At 36.5% G+C, this 16,412-nt stretch overlaps 4 protein-coding genes across 5 annotated transcripts in view; 2 read left to right on the plus strand and 2 right to left on the minus strand.

Moving 5' to 3' along the window:
• Positions 1-600: 600 nt before the first annotated feature.
• LOC141621004 (uncharacterized) lies at positions 601-1,827 on the minus strand. Its single transcript, XM_074437733.1, has one exon. It carries the CDS (start codon positions 1,825-1,827, stop codon positions 601-603), a length of 1,227 nt encoding a protein of 408 aa, XP_074293834.1.
• Positions 1,828-4,548: 2,721 nt separating this feature from the next.
• On the minus strand, positions 4,549-11,412 carry LOC141619233 (uncharacterized). Of its 2 annotated transcripts, XM_074436261.1 has the most exons (15): positions 11,288-11,412; positions 10,504-10,779; positions 10,051-10,271; positions 9,449-9,534; positions 9,095-9,163; positions 8,843-8,974; positions 8,359-8,444; positions 7,757-8,186; positions 7,402-7,485; positions 7,210-7,304; positions 6,879-7,006; positions 6,415-6,529; positions 5,474-5,608; positions 5,102-5,236; positions 4,549-4,943 (listed from the first exon to the last, which is right to left on the minus strand). In XM_074436261.1, exons 3-8 carry the CDS (start codon positions 10,172-10,174, stop codon positions 8,102-8,104), a joined length of 582 nt encoding a protein of 193 aa, XP_074292362.1. In that variant the 5' UTR covers positions 10,175-10,271; positions 10,504-10,779; positions 11,288-11,412; the 3' UTR covers positions 4,549-4,943; positions 5,102-5,236; positions 5,474-5,608; positions 6,415-6,529; positions 6,879-7,006; positions 7,210-7,304; positions 7,402-7,485; positions 7,757-8,101. The 2 variants fall into 2 exon arrangements, with proteins under 2 accessions (XP_074292362.1, XP_074292361.1); XM_074436260.1 differs by lacking the exons at positions 4,549-4,943; positions 5,102-5,236; positions 5,474-5,608; positions 6,415-6,529 and having other exon boundaries at positions 6,773-7,006; positions 7,757-7,857; positions 8,090-8,186.
• Positions 11,413-13,573: 2,161 nt separating this feature from the next.
• Positions 13,574-16,412, plus strand: part of LOC141619243 (uncharacterized) — a 70,926-nt gene continuing 68,087 nt past the window's right edge. The window contains exon 1 of the mRNA XM_074436270.1: positions 13,574-13,810. The gene's annotated coding sequence lies outside the window, so the exon portion shown is untranslated. The remainder of the gene's footprint in view (positions 13,811-16,412) is intronic.
• Positions 14,184-15,211, plus strand: LOC141619244 (protein TIC 20-II, chloroplastic). The gene has a single exon (XM_074436271.1). It carries the CDS (start codon positions 14,306-14,308, stop codon positions 14,975-14,977), a length of 672 nt encoding a protein of 223 aa, XP_074292372.1. The 5' UTR covers positions 14,184-14,305; the 3' UTR covers positions 14,978-15,211.

The following is a 16,412-nucleotide window of genomic DNA, read 5'->3' on the forward strand; positions in this document are numbered from 1 at the left end:
ATTTATATGCAATACCAGCCTTCGAAATCAGATAATGGACATTCGTATGTTCTTTAATTTATATGCAATATTCGTATGAACTCTGACAGGGCCATCTTTATTGTCTTGTTTAGGTATCCTACCAACATATCTCTAAGATAATAAGCACGAAGGCAAACAAGCCGAATAACGCATTCATGAACGATACCGCAAAAATAAAAGAACAAAAACAATCAAACCCGTGATTCTCACGGGTCACAAAACTAGTTGTAATCTTAAAACAGATAGTGTCGTCTTTACGTCTTAAATGAAAATTCGTGATATTAAAAGGTTGATCTTAATAGTCAACAAAAAAATAGATTATTAAGCCAAATATACATAAAGGAAAAACATAATAAGACAAGACAGCAAAACTGGGAGGATAAATGAAAATTTTGATATATTAATTAATACGCAATGAAATACAATATAATAAAAATTTTAATATGCCTTCTTGGAGGACAAGCACAAGCTAAAGACTTCTTAATTATGAAAATACAATTAAAACACCACATCAACTAATTAATGACCATACAAAGAATTTAAACAACTTGAATCGAACAACTCTACGATAAGACCGTCTTAAGACGACATTAGTCCGGTAATAATGTCCTTGTTACAAGGCCGAAGAGTAGAGGAATAGCTATAAAACCGAAAAGGTCCACTCGGATCGCCATTAATCTTGGACACCCGTTTAGCTTTACGTAACATGTTCATGTCCTCCAAGCAATAACTATAAACATGTCTTCCAGCAGCCATTATCAATTTCTTCTCGATAATTGCAAAACTCGGCCGCCATGAAACAAAACCTTCGATACCTAAATCATCTACTCTACTCTTGTTCATTATAGACGTCTCGCGCCATATTAATTTATCACGGTCCATATGACCAATATCGAGGGTCCATATTGAAATTATTTCGGAATATTTGATTTTTACCAAACAAATACTCCGAAAACACGAGTGATCCATGTCACTTTTCTCCCATCCGAATATACCGATGCTTGTATGAATAATATCATCGTCTTGTGCTTCATTGGGCAAGGGCAAAATCCTCGACGTACCATGTTGGATGTCATAGTGAAGCAAGTAACTTGCATCTGATAGTAAGTAGAGGCCGTCAGTACAATGGACGGGATTTTGAAAGTCCACGTTTCCGGGACCAATAAAAAGGTTTTCCCTCTTCAATTCCCAATTACCGTGTTTTAGGACGTATACATTGCGGTAATTAGACCATGTTGGGGTATGATAAAATAGTAATAAGGTATAATCCATGGGAAATTTACTCGGTTTTTCCGAGTAATTTTTTCCACATATAAAAACCATGCAAGCAATACTTGCATCAATTCCAACCTCCGTATCTTCAACCATTATGTCTTTACTAGGCGGCTGAATATACGCGATACTTCTTGTTGCAGGGTTACACAAGAAGAATTTCATAGGTTTCTGAAAATTATACGTTTGGCATAAAAGTATACCGTTGCTAGAAGCAATGACGCGACTATTATCCTTCAAATCGTTGAATTCTTTCGAAGGAATCATAGACGAAATTCTATCCCTGGAAGCTTGATCGTGATCCGGATCACCCAATGTGCAAACTCGTAAGTATTGAGCCTTACTATGTGGGTTAGAATCATCTTGTGTGAGGATGTATTCTACCGGTTTTATTTCAGAATTTCGACATTGTTTTTCAACAAATCGACTTTCTGATAGAAATTCTGAGCATGGTTTACTTTTACTTGATAATTTGTAAAGTAGTTTTGGTGGTAACCATGAAAAAATCTCATAGATTTCTCCATTGAAAGCCATTGTGCGTGTAGTAATTAAAAGAGTGTTTGATGTTGTATTATTGTTTTTGCTGATAGAAGATATTGTTATGTTACTTACTTATGTATATATAGTTACGGTATTACCAAATACTTGGTATCTGAGTCTGATATTCTAATTAGGGTAGGATTTGGAAAGTAAGGTGGTTATTATTTTAATTTATGAAATTTAAAATTCAAAAAAATACCTTGGAGGACAAGGCAAAAATTAACTAAATAATCTAGGAAAAAGTTTTACTGTATTTCTTGTAAACCTCGAAGTATACTTTTGAATTTACTAGTTGTTGCTCCGCGCCCTACCGGGCGCGGTGCCCCAATTTGGTTAAATCGTTTATACGAAATCAAGGTAGATGCTAGTCAATTATCGGGTTTGCAATATATTCCTAGGTCGTTACGGTAGTTCTATCTAACCTTTTATCTGTTAATAGTTTGAAACGTCCTGCATCTGGGATATAAAGAGCTGAATTCTTCAGCCAATTTGGCTTCTAACACCTGCAATCATGCACAGATAAAAAGGCATATAACATGCCAAAGGTGCTAGGCCATACTATTTTTTAAACGGAGTCGAAGTATAGATACCAGCGTACAACGATAAATAGGCAGACGCGGAAAAAGCGGTGGGTGAAATGAGGAGCGATAGCCATAGTTGAAGTGATGTTTGGCAGCGTAGCTAGTTATATATACATATAATAGAAATTGTTTTTGATAGTAACATGACATAGACGTCTACTGAGTCTGCTGGTTAACTGCCGGTCGGGCGTCAAACTTGCATTAGATTCGAGACACTTGATCGAGCACAAACTACAAAACATGGCCAAAAGTTGGCAAGTTGTCCCCAGCTATTGTAGTTTAGAATAGAGAGACTTGATCAAGCACCCACTTCAGCTCTTGAGTACGGGAAAGAGACTTGTCAGGCACAACACGAATGTAGAATGGAGTATTACCAATTTATTTAGCATGTAGCTAAGGTAGCTCTCTCGTTCCTGCATATAATTGAATGTAATTATGGTGAGCCCTAGACCATAGGTCTGGGTTTGGTTACTGCGTAACACCTGGTTAATCTGGGAGTGGGCAGGTTATCTTTGAGATCAATTACCAGATTGTTAATTCTAAATAGTACATCTGGCTATGCAGAATTCCTGTATTGAAATAGTGGTTCTAGGAATATGTGCACTGCATACATCACACATCGCTTTAAAAGCGTAATGCGTTTGCGAAATTTGTATAGGTAGAATACCTGTGTAGGCATTGAGAACAAGTTTGCTGCTTTCACCTCCAAAAGTATTTCTGCGTTCTCAGTGAATGCAGTGAAAGGATAATTTCCACTATCGCCTGCAGCATCAAATCTCATGGTAAATCTGTGCTCACAAAACATGTCATGGTTGTTATTTGTAATGATAGTTGTTATTACCGTGGAGTGGAAAGAACTTGCTCTTTTAGGCAAGCAGTACATGTATATGCAACACCTACAGTTTCAACGTTGCCTGTGCCACAGTTGCTACAACCAAGGTATAAGCGCACATTTCTGCGTTCAAATTCCCTTAGCTTCACATGCAGCCAGTGATGCTCCTCTTGTAAGGTGTTATTAGCCTGACAATTAGAACAAACGGTTTTGCCTTGTCATAATACCCCTCGCTGCCAGAGTCGTCGTTAGTGTACTCAATGTAGTCCTCCTGGTCTGCAATCTCCTTCTCCAGTCGGCGATGAAACTCACATTTCTCCCTTTCACTCACATAAGCTCTGCATAGGTAGTAGGGGCGGACCAACTTTTGCTCCCTCCGTGCTGTGATCATTACCCTAATAGTTCTCTGTAACTAATTGCCTATTATAATCAACAAACACTTTGGATGTTTTGGTTCCCACAGCGAACCATGCAGCCCAAGTCTTACAAACTTCAGCCATACTCTTCTTATCAGGCTTTGCAAGCCTATTAAAGACATTGGAGACCATGTCCTCTAAAGCGAGAACAGGATGGTGTTCAATACCACCAGTTGGTTCGGCCTTTTCTATTCCAGAAGTGACAAATGCCCCTTTACAATTAAACTCCTTTTTTTTTTTTCCAGTCCACATATCCTCTAAAAAAATCTTCTCGATCACCTTCGTCTATAATAAACGGGCGTGTGCATGTATAATCATACATTTTAGAGAGGGAATGTTGGTTGGAGTTTGTTTAGGGATGCAGGAATTATGATTAAGAGAAGAAGATTGGTGGGTGTTTTTTTGGAATCCTATTATTGGGTTTATATAGTAGTGAAGGAGACGAGCATTTATTAGCAATCATGCACAGTGGAGGACATCCCTTATGACATATGCACAATAGTGAACTTGAACAGTACAGTCTTGTCACTGAACGGCTGAAATATATTGGTGTTCCACTATTCTTCTCAATATTTAATGATATTTGTAGGCTGATTTGTACGGCTGTTTTGAAGAGCAGTTAGTGTATTAGATTATATTTATTAATTTATATTAATTATGATAGTACAACTAAATGTTTGGTTAAACTAAGATATGGTAACAGTAATTGTGTTAACCCCATCAATTTAAGGCTGATTTATAACGGTAATATGTAATTACCAGTGTTAAGTTTTGAAGTTTAACATTACTTACGTTCTTTTTAGCAAGTACCGTATTAAACGTCAAAGAAACATTTATCTCTGAACTTAGTGACTTATTAAAGTCATAACCCGTATTCCGCTATCTGTTAGCTTGTCTAAACGTCGGTACTGATCACGTCCTTTTGAGGACGATACACAACACGGTTTTTGAAATACTGGATTAGTATATATAGTAGTTAGACACAAGTGGGTTAACGCGTAAACATCCAGTTGCCACAGGTAAGAAGTAAACTCGGGAATTCTCTGTATTTCTCACAAATTACATAGAACAGCAAGGGTGGACCCTTTTTTTTATCGGGGAATCCCTGAATTTCTCACAAAGTAGACAGAATGACAAGTTTGCGCTTTTTTTTAAAGTGCTGGACGCCTCTAGTGAATAGTATGCATAACTACCGGTTTCAGATACTGTAGAAGCACTCCCATCGCACTCCCAAGGCTTTATTGACAAGCTGGTGACGGCAGACTTTAAGTTCACGTACATCTACATAAGTGGAGAGGCCGAAAATAAAAATAAAAAAAAAAGACAAATGTAGCTTTCCAAGCGTAAAATAACCAAACAACACAACTGAACCATTTAATCTTATAGTTTGTCAATTAACTATCAACAGCGTGCATTTCTTGAAAGGTGAATGAACTTACCGGGACAGTGGTAAACATGCTGGTGTATAGGTCGAACTACGAAGCTTCCAAAACCCATGCTTGGTAAGTTGTCGTGTTGTGCGCTCTACAGCAGTTGGTTATTGCTCTTTTTTGCCACGCCGCACGTAACAACAGCTGCATGTGAACACAGGCAGCGTAAGTTAACTCCTGAAGAAATGGGGTAGATGGCAAATTATGTAAATCAGTAACACTGGGCGGCCGCACGACATGCCTACGGATAATAAAAGCAAGAAAACAGTAATGCAAGCCTTTTCTTTATTTAGCGTATGGTTATCGACACACTATACACTATTTGTAGTTCGTCAATTACCCATCAACAATGTGTGTTTCTTGAAATGTGAATGGACTTACTGGGACAGGGGCACACATGCATGTGCAGAGCCCGAACTGTGAAGCCCCCAAAACCGACGCCTGGTAAGTTGTCGTGTTGGGCGCTCTATATCAGTGGAGAATGGCTCAGCCTGACCACGCCGTACGTACCAACAGCTGCATTTGAACAAAGGCAGAGTAAGTTAATTCCTGAAGAGCTGGGGTTAATGGCAAAGTATGTAAATCAGTATGCATTGCTCTGGGAGGCCATACGACATGCCTACGGATAATAAAAGCCAAAAATCAGAAAGGCAGGCCCCTCCTTTATTTACCCTACAGTTAACTACGCACTATACACTACTTGTAGTTTGTCAATAAACCACCAATAACGTGTATTTCTTGAAATGCGAATGAACTTATCCGGACAGGGCACACATGCATGTGCAGAGGCCGAACTCCAAATCCTCAAAGATCCACGCTTGGTAATATGTCGTGTTGGTCGCTCCACAACAGTGGGGCATGGCTCATTTTGACCACGCCGCACGTAGCAACAATTGCATTTCAACAAAGACATCGTCAATTAATTCCTTAAGAAATGGGGTAAATGGCAGACTATGTAAATGAGTAAGTGTGACACTGCGGAGCCGTTCGACATGCCTACGGATAATAAATTCCAAAATCGGAAAGGCGGGCCTCGCCTTTATTTTTCGCACGGTTAACGACACACTATACGCTATTCGCAGTTTTTTTTTTTTTTGTCGCTGACTGTTTTTGTTTTCTTGTCTAAAAATTAAGGTTTTTTAGTCGTGTTTTGCGGCTTCGTGTGTTCTTATCGTTACTATCTGCCCCGTTTACAAATAGCTGTAATTTTAGAGCAAAGAGGAACCACTAATTTATTGAAGTGTCCATGTAATTGTAGAGCAAAGAAACACTGCTAATTTATTGCAGTATGAACGAACTTGCCGGGGATGGGGTGCACATACATGTGCAGAGACCGAACTGCAAAGCTTCCTAAACACATGCTTGGTAGGTCGCAGCGTTGGGCGACCGACAGCAGTTAGGTACGGTACGTGTAGATCACACTGCACGTAGCAACAGCTGCATTTGAAAAAGGCAGCATAAGTTAATCCTTGCAGAAATGGGATCATTGGCAAAATATGTAAATCAGTCTTTTCTGCGGTATGTCCTTAATTTATCGTACGTTTAACATCGCGCTTGTTTGTCGAATTTCTTTGTTGTTCTTTTTGCACATGTGTTTGGTTTTTTATATTCACTGGCCATTTAAAACCACCTATAAATGTTGATAAAAGTGGGTAGGTAACGGGCTAACTTTGCTGTAACCCGTTAAGTATCAAACATAACTATTAAATTAGTCTTAATCAGCATGGGTTGTGAGTAGAGTAGTTAAACAAACGGGAAAGAAAATCCTGAGCAAACCATAAAACACCTGTAGTAAAAAAAACGGCGACACAACTCGAGAATTGGCAGGGTTCTGTCCCGGCAGTGACAGTAAGCGACAGTAAGCGACACCAAGCGACAGTAAACAACAAAGCCCAACGGCAAGCATGATAAAACCTGTAACAAGGAAACTCCTAAATCAACAACGAAAGCAGAAAATGTCAACAATGAAAGAAGGAAATGTAGCAAATCAATAGTCAGGAAATCGAGTGGAGTGCAATTTAAATCAAATGTACTCTGTACCTACTTTAACTTTACAAAATGTATTAAAAAAGGAAAAAAATAGTAAAAAAAAAAAAAAAAAAAAAAAAAAAACTGACCACGAAGAAAGGGCTGGGGGATTGAACAAGGCTTTTGAGCTTGTGCTTTCTCTTCTCAAGCTCAGGTGCTGGTTGATCCGGGTTAGCAAACTGGCCTGTAAGTGCAGAATCAAAGATGTTTCTAGAGAAGTCAAGATTTTTGACGAATGACATTGACTTTTATCATTGTTTGGAATCAAAAGTACAACATACCACATCTTTGGCATTGTTTAGGTGAGATAAAATGCACTGAACAATGCAATCAGGCAATGACTTCATTTACTCTTGAAGAATTATCTGTAACAACTAATGAGGACCCAAAATTAGAGATCAAATTAGTCAGTAAAAAAAGAATCAAAGAGTTTTATATTCTGGAAAATACAACTATTTGAATAGTGAATCTAATGCTGGCAGACTGTAGAATATAAATGGTAAACATAAGGAACTCTAAGACTTAAAGTAGTGTCTGAAACTCCTCATGACAAAATTACCAATCGCAAACTAAACCCTGCGTTAGCTAAAACATTGAGAAATAAAAAAGAACATGTTTTAAAAAGGAACTTCATACCTTTTCGGCCAAGAATAGCCAAAAAAGACCTTCTGACAATGGTTCTCCTAATTGGCTTCGCAGCAGGTAAGACTTTTTGACACCCGGGGATAGGCAAACCCCTAGTATCTTGAAAAAAAACACAGGTTAATAAGCAGAAGGCCAAAGGAGAACCGAAACAAACACCTAGTATCTTGAAAAAAAACCGCCTGGACAAATGTGGAAGCTCATTAAAGCAAACCGAACAGTAAACTGCAAAGACTCAGATAAGTAGCAAGAAAAAGAGGGGCAAACGATAACGAGAGATAGTAAAATGAGCAGGGGGGCAACTGGAGTAAAAATTATATTTTCGACCTTTTAGGAGAATTAAACAAAGCTCCAGCTTGAGAACAGATTCAACTGCTGACCTACAGGCCGATGCCCGTACTGCCAGACCCAGTAAATAATTGGCCTAGAAACCAACAAAAAAACAATAATAGACGGTAAGAAGGCGAAACAGGTAGACAATTGAACCTCCTAAATGAAGCGCACAACCAATTGTGCAATCAAACAAGTTAAACAAAACATCAAGCTAAACAAAACTTAGTAAAGATACACAATACAACAATCACGAAAGCGAATACCTCGAAATCAATAAAAAATGGATAGGCAACTCGCTTTCCTTTGGAAGAGATTCCAAGCCCAGTAGCATTTCCATGGCTCCAATCAACTGACCAAAATACCAAAATGAGAACAAGGAAGAGGTTAATAATCTAATATAATCTAAAAAGAAAAGAGAGCAAACTATTAAACAACGAGCAAAAGAAAAAATCCAGGGAACGCTTAGTAAACTAACCAACAACAAGAAGAATAAAATCGATAATGTAAATAAGGAAAAACAGGGGTAAACTAACAATACTACGAAACCTGGATCCCGAATCAAGACCTGATTACAATATCCTAAACGCCAAACTAAATAGATTCACTTGGCAAAACAAGGATTTAAACAAACTACGCAAATGGAGCACTCAGAGCACCATTAACAACATCATACCCCCATAACCATAATCATAACGAAATAAATTTGAAATAATAAACAACAAAAAATGGGTTTAAGAGTAAAAATACCTCTAGGTTTTTGCTGAGAGTGTTGATCGAGGAGTGATAAGCAAAAGATGGACGAGAATGAGTGAAGTAGAGTGGCAGAAAGAATGGCAAAAGGTGTAGTTGGAGGCGAAAGTAAAATGAAGGGCCTAGAATCTGAGATCACAAATGAGAAAGCAACGGCCAAAAAGTGGTCAGTTCTATCTAATGTTAATGTGTCAGTTCCCCAGACTGTCTCACAAAGTAACGAACCAAAAATAAGGTAAGATGAGATACCTGAGACGGCGCTGGTTTGTCGAATTGAAGCTGAAAGGGAACCACTGGGGTCAAATCAGCCGTAATAAGCTGCAAATTTAGCAAACAAACACAGGTTAATAAGCATAAGGCCAAAGGAGAACCGAAACAAACACCTAGTATCTTGAAAAAAAAACATCTTGCCATCCTCCCATACAACCTGAAATCAAACAAGTTAAATAAAAGGGAGCAAACTAATAAACTATTTTTTCCTGGAATTAAGTTTACCTCCTAAATGAAGCGCACAACCAATTGTGCAATCAAACAAGTTAAATAAAACATCAAGCTAAACAAAACAGTAAAGATACACAAAACAATAATCACGAAAGCGAATACCTCGAAATCAATAAAAAATGGATAGGCAACTCGCTTTCCTTTGGAAGAGATTCCAAGCCCAGTAGCATCTCCATGGCTCCAATCAACTGACCAAAATACCAAAATGAGAACAAGGAAGAGGTTAATAATCTAATCTAATCTAAAAAGAGAAGGGAGCAAACTAATAAACAACGAGAAAAAGAAAAATTCCAGGAAACGCTTAGTAAACTAACCAACAACAAGAAGAATAAAATCGATAATGTAAATAAGGAAAAACAGGGCTAAACTAACACATAAAGGATAAAAGGAGTTGTTAATAGCCCGGGAATAAAAAACAGTCGACGGCATAATCAGCAGCACCGCCGTTGTAAAAGTTGGACGAGAATTACCAAGCAGCAGTATACCCCAGCCACTTGCCAAACACAAACACAGTGCAGCGGACAAAATAGCGCAAAAAAGTAGCCTGCTCACCTCTAGGTGCAGAAAGGCCAGAATTGTAATATGTTGTAAACGGTATTAAAAAAAGCTGAAGACATTAATATCGCAGCAGTAAAAGAAGTCATCGAACATAGAACAACCAAAGCAAATTCAATTTAACATGGGCAGGATCAGCATAATACTACCTTGAGGGCCCAGACGGGGAGTGTTCCCCAACCTCGATAATCCAGCAATAGTAATCAACTGAGTCCGTAAACTGAGGAAGTGTAGACAATGGCAAGGGAAAGCAAACGTGTGGATCGCGTACATCAACAACCCAGGAAAGACAGCCAAATGGGCGACCACACCAAGGGTCAGTAGGCATACAGATCCTGGTCACTACGAGCTCTTGAACATGCGATAAGAGCTGTAAACGTATGCTGTGAAAGCTAAGTCAAAAGTAATATGAAAGCAAACTAAAAGACCGCATACATCAACGCCCGCAAGGTGCAGCAAATAAAGACATTAAGGAAATAGCACACGTTCTTTTCAACTTACTTGGCCGACAATCATAGTTAAATGTTATTTACCTGAATTGTTCGGATCCATGATTATTGAAAATTCTTTGAGTTTTGTTTGATTATGTGAGAACAAAATACCTGGCATTCCATTTTCTTGCTGATGCAACAAACTCCTTTTCAGTTTTAAAGAACGGACTCTGTCCTTCCCATTTCTCAATGAAGCGGTACGTCAAAGTTCCAAGAAAAAAAAACATGAGCGCATTCGTCAAAAGGGTGCACGAAAGTCCAAATCAAAGGCCCCAACTAAGGTTTTCCTGGACATAGCTTAAGACTCAATGCCTAGCAAACCACCAGTCCACACCCAAACAGACCACCAATTAAAGAAAGAGCTTTTGGCGCTGCTCTCCACAGGACCTGAAAGCACAAGGACCAGTCAGCGCATCAGTTTAAGATTAATCGGATTATACTGAACAAAGAACCAATAATAGTACTAAAGAAGGGGAAATCAACAAACCCTAGTTTTTAAAGTTCGCCTAATTCAACTACAACAATATAATTAACAATTAATCGGATCAAATAAAAGTAAACTGAACAAAAACAACAATGAAAACAAAGAACCAATAGTACTAAAGAAGGGGAAATCAACAAACCCTAATTTTTAAAGATCGCCTAATTCAACTACAACAATATAATTAACAATTAATTGGATCAAATAAAATTAAACTGAACAAAAACAACAATGAAAACAAAGAACCAATGGTACTAAAGAAGGGGAAATCAACAAACCCTAATTTTTAAAGATCGTCTAATTCAACTACAACAATATAATTAACAATTAATCGTATCAAATAAAATTAAACTGAACAAAAACAATGAAAACAATCAACAACGAAAAACATCATAGAGGATGGATGATAACTACCTATATGGATGCGCAGCAACTGTGATGAAGAAAGAAGTCGGCATCGTCCATCATCATCGCAGTGTGATATTTGAGAGGAACTGAGTGTGTGAGAGTGAGTAGTGAGAACTGAGAAGTGAGGGTGAAACGGGAATGAGTTGAGTAGAGCGTTAGAATTTAGAAAGAATGGGAAAGTTGTGGCTGTGTGCTAATGAAAAATTGAGGATTGAGATTGAAAGGGTAGATCCAACGGTGGAGGGGAGGACTTGGATGGTACTATTCATAGCTACAGTACCACCAAGTCCTCTTTTTTTAAAGGGTAGGGATTGTTGATTATTTTAGATTGGATGGAAATTTAAGGTTTTACTGTACTAGATTAAGTGCACGTACATTTCATATAATTAAAACATCACGAATTTGCCTTATAGACGGGAGATATCCGTTTATAGTTATCACAAATTCTTGTTTGTGACGGCACATATCCGTCACTCTTGAGTGACGGATACCATTTTACCTCACAAAGTACCCACTTTTTCTCTCTCTGCAACACTATTCATGTGCTCCCCTTTCTCCACTAACCCATTTTGTTACCATTTTAACTCACAAAATATCCGGCACAAATGATAACCCGTCACAAGGGAGACCAATTGTATAGTTATATACGAGCTAAATATTCACTAATTCACCTACTCTAAACACAAGACAAGCAATAAATTGTATGGTGAGCCCCAAAAATATCATTACTTTAAGGATATTTGACCTGTCTTTCACTTAATACGGATATATCCGTTTATAGTGAGACTAATTGTTAAAACATTGGTGGCTTTAAGACGAAAGTAGTATCCGTCTAAAACTTAAGACGAGTCAGATAATAATTCACTTGTATAGATATGAGAAATATCTTATTATTCCCTATGTATTTTACTTTTGTCTTGTTAAATATATTTGATCTGTTTTGATCTTATGAGGAATATATCCGTTTTAAGAGAGATTAGTTGTTATCATTACAATTAGGCCCTGTTCTTTTGGACTTAATTTCGATTCTAATCGATTCGATTGATTGATTCGACTCCATTGATTGATTCGATTGATTGGCTCAATTGATTCGATTCGATTGATTGGATCGATTCGATTTGATTGATTGATTCATTTCAACATTACTATTATTATTCTTATTGATATTCTTATTATTATTTTTATATTAATGTATTTACTATTGTTATTATTATTATTATTATTATTATTATTATTATTATATTTATATTTATTATATTACTATTATATTTATTAATAATTAATTCGTATTGTTTATATTATTTTTTTATATTTAATACATTTATTATTATTATTATTATATTTATTATTTTATTAATATATTTATTAATATTAATATTATTCATAACATATTTATTATTATTATTATTATTATTATTATATTTAATATTATTATATTAATAAGTTATTATTTAATATTTATTATTTTATTAATATACTCATTATTAATATTATTAATCACATATTTATTATTATTATATTTAATATTATTATGTTAATAAGTTATTATATTAATATACTCATTATTTATTATTATTATATTTAATATTATTATGTTAATAAGTTATTATTATATTATTTGTTTTTTATTAATTATTATTAATATATTATATTATTATTAATAATGTTATCATTTATATTACTAATATATTATTATTATTATTACTTTATTTATTATTATATTAATATTTTATTTTTTATATATCTTATTAGATTATATTAATATATTATTATTATTAATCAATAATATTATAATAATATTTAATAATAATAATAATAATAATAATAATAATAATAATAATAATATAATCTTTTTATTATTATTTGATTCGATTGGATCGATTCGATTGATTCAATTCAATTGATTGATTGATTCGGCTCCATTAAGTTGATTGATTGATTCGGCTCCATTAAGTTCAGACAATTTCAGTCCAAAAGAACAGGGCCTTAGTCTCACTGTGGACGGATATATTCGTCTAAAGTAAAAGGCGAGTCAAAAATGCTTAAAGCAGTGACATTTTTTAGCTCCACCATGCAACTTGTTGCTCATCTTATACTTCAAATTGGTGAATATTTAGTCCGTTTATAACTATAGACGAATATCTCTCATCTATAATCAGAATTTATATTATCATTATTATTATATTATACTACAACATTTATTTTTTATTGATATAGTCATTTATGTGAGTATGGTGAAGTGAAAATCTATTTTACTTCTCAATATCTAATGGTACGGAGTACGGACTAGGAAGTACTCCATTCTATTCTACGTAAATGTCTCATTGTGAATATGGCATAAGAATTAAGAAAGCGAGTTTAGACCACACAAAACGGACAATGAGACAGTTATGTGAATAGACGGAAATAGAACTGAATTTAGACCACACAACACTTACTAAAAATGGTCAATGGGACAATATTGTGAATAGACGGAAATGGACAATGAGACTATTATTTAGAATAGGAGGGAGTAACTTATTTGTCACGGTAACCATTCAACTTCACTTTGAATGTCTCTTTTTTGCCCACTATTAACAAGCCGACATTTAACTTTAATTTTATCTCGATACATAAGTTAAAATATATTAATGTGGATCTTATTTGATTCGTCTTTAAGAGTATATTAAAAATATCTTTTATAATTTTTACAAATACGTATCTAACGATATTTACTGCGTAAAAATCGCGTTGGTAAACATGTAAAGTGGAGTTGAATGGAGGGAGTATTTATCTTGCACAACAATAAAGGAAAATATGTTTGTAATGTACCCATTAAGACGACTATTTTTATTTAAAATGTACTATATCGGTATAAAACCGTCTTACAAAAGAGTAAGTAACCACTGCTACTAGTCTACTACCAAGTACCAATCCTACCATAACACTTCCTCCCTTCAAAACACACACTCTCATTTCCTCCCCAAAAATCCCCAAAATCAATTCCAATTCAACCTCAAAACCCTAATCCCCAAATTAACCCCAATGGCGTCAATCCAACTCCTCCGTCTCTCCCACCGTCCAACCACCGCAATCACCACCATCAACCACCGTCACAAAACCCTAATTCCATCAACCCTAACCCTACCCCACCCACTAAAACCTCAATTCTCCCCCAAATTCCTCACAATTCATCAATCCAATCACAAAACCCTAACCCTAAAAAAAACCCTAATTTCCGCCTCATCAACCACCACACCAGCAATCGATCGATTAATCTCAGCCGTCGGATACTTCCTCCCTTTCATCAACGGTCTACAATACGGTCGATTCCTCTTCGCGCAATACCCGCCTCTCTCTGTCCTCTTCCAGCCATTTATTCCGATCTTCTCTCTCCTCAAAACGGTGCCGTATGCAAGTTTTGTTGCGTTTTTTGCGCTTTATTTGGGTGTGGTTCGGAATCCCAATTTAAGCCGGTATGTCCGGTTCAATGCAATGCAGGCGCTTGTGTTGGATGTGCTTCTCGTGCTGCCTTTGTTGTTGCAAAGGATATTTACGCCGGGTCGAGCCGGAGTCGGGTTTAAGATTATGGTTATGGGACATAATGCTTTGTTTGTGTTTTTGGTGTTTTGTTTTGTGTATAGTTTTGTGTCTTCTCTTCTTGGTAGGACGCCTTACTTGCCCTTTGTCGCGGATGCGGCTGGTCGACAGCTTTGATGCAGGCGAGCGATAGCCTAGTGGTTGAGACGGAGATACAAGACTTTTTTTATTATGTCGTGTAGTTGTATTGGCCTTCTTGATAATTGTCGTTGCAAAGGAAGAAATTTTTGTATTATGAGGCTAAATTGTCGTTGCAAAGGAAGAAATTAAGACTCGTTTTGTGATCGATTTTGTATTATGAGGCTAAATTGTCGTTGCTAAGGAAGAAATTAAGACTCGTTTTGTGATCGATTTTTGTATTATGATGTAATGTTAGTTCATTATTTAGATTTCCATCAAATTGTTTAGATGAGCTGGGTCTGAAAGGCGGTGGCTTCAACTCGCCTCAGTCCTCACTCATCCGAAAGGATGAAATAGGTTGGTCATACTCGAGACGATCAATCTAGTTTTCTTATCAAATTGTTTAGATGCAAGTTGAGTATTTCACTTGGATGTTTTCCGGACAACTCCAACTGCAACTCGAGCAAACAATTCCGCTAGACGAGGCTCTGTAAATGTTGCAAATTGAGATCACTAGTGGATGCGAAAATGCATTTGATGTATTCAAGTAGATTCATGGTTTTCTTTTAGTAGCTCATGTTTCACCTCAATTAACATATTGTTGATGACGGATTGAGAAATTGAACTCACATGAAAGATTGAAAGGATGTGCAATAACGTGTGATTGATAAAATCATTTCAACTAAACTAAATGATCTACAGGTAAAATTGAAATGAAAATTATCGCTAAAATGTACCAGTATAAAACAAATTTAGGTACACGATAGTTTTTTTATGTGGAAGGAGGCCAGTACGATACAAATAGAGGAGGATGCGAACCAACTATTTATAGTGACTTAGCCTTTCCTCTTTACTCCGTCGTCACTTTTGTCGTGTCAAAACAGACTGAGAATTGTATCTATCAATCTATGTAAATATGTAATGCTTTGAACACAAATCATAAGTAAATTACGTGAGTGCTTCGCTGCCCATTACTACAGATTCTGCAAAGCTTTTTTTTTTTTTTTTTTGTCAGAGTGAAAAAGATTGCTTTCTTAGGCTATAGACATAGCTATAGCATGAGCAATCCTAATAAGATTACATTCAACAGTTCCTAAGAGAAAAGCAAACCATAAATCTAATAAAACTAAAACCGTCTCATGACAAAAGAGACGACTAGTGACAAGCTGGTAAGATGATGTAGAAAGGCCATGAGCCGCTTCGTCACTAGTGACAAGCTGACAAAAGAGATTCTGCAAAGCTTTAGGGTCCGTTTGGATACAATTTTAGGAGGGAAAGGGAGGGGAGGGGGAGTGAGGGGAGGTGAAGGGAGGGGAGAGAAGGGGAGGGCAAATGGAATGTGGGTGTTTGGATAATAAAAATTATGAAGGGAAATGGAAGGGGAGGAAGGAGGGAGATGAAGAATGGATGGAGGATTGAAGGATGGTGGTGG

This window comes from Silene latifolia, chromosome X (genome assembly GCF_048544455.1).
Source record: "Silene latifolia isolate original U9 population chromosome X, ASM4854445v1, whole genome shotgun sequence".
Lineage (NCBI taxonomy): Eukaryota > Viridiplantae > Streptophyta > Magnoliopsida > Caryophyllales > Caryophyllaceae > Silene > Silene latifolia.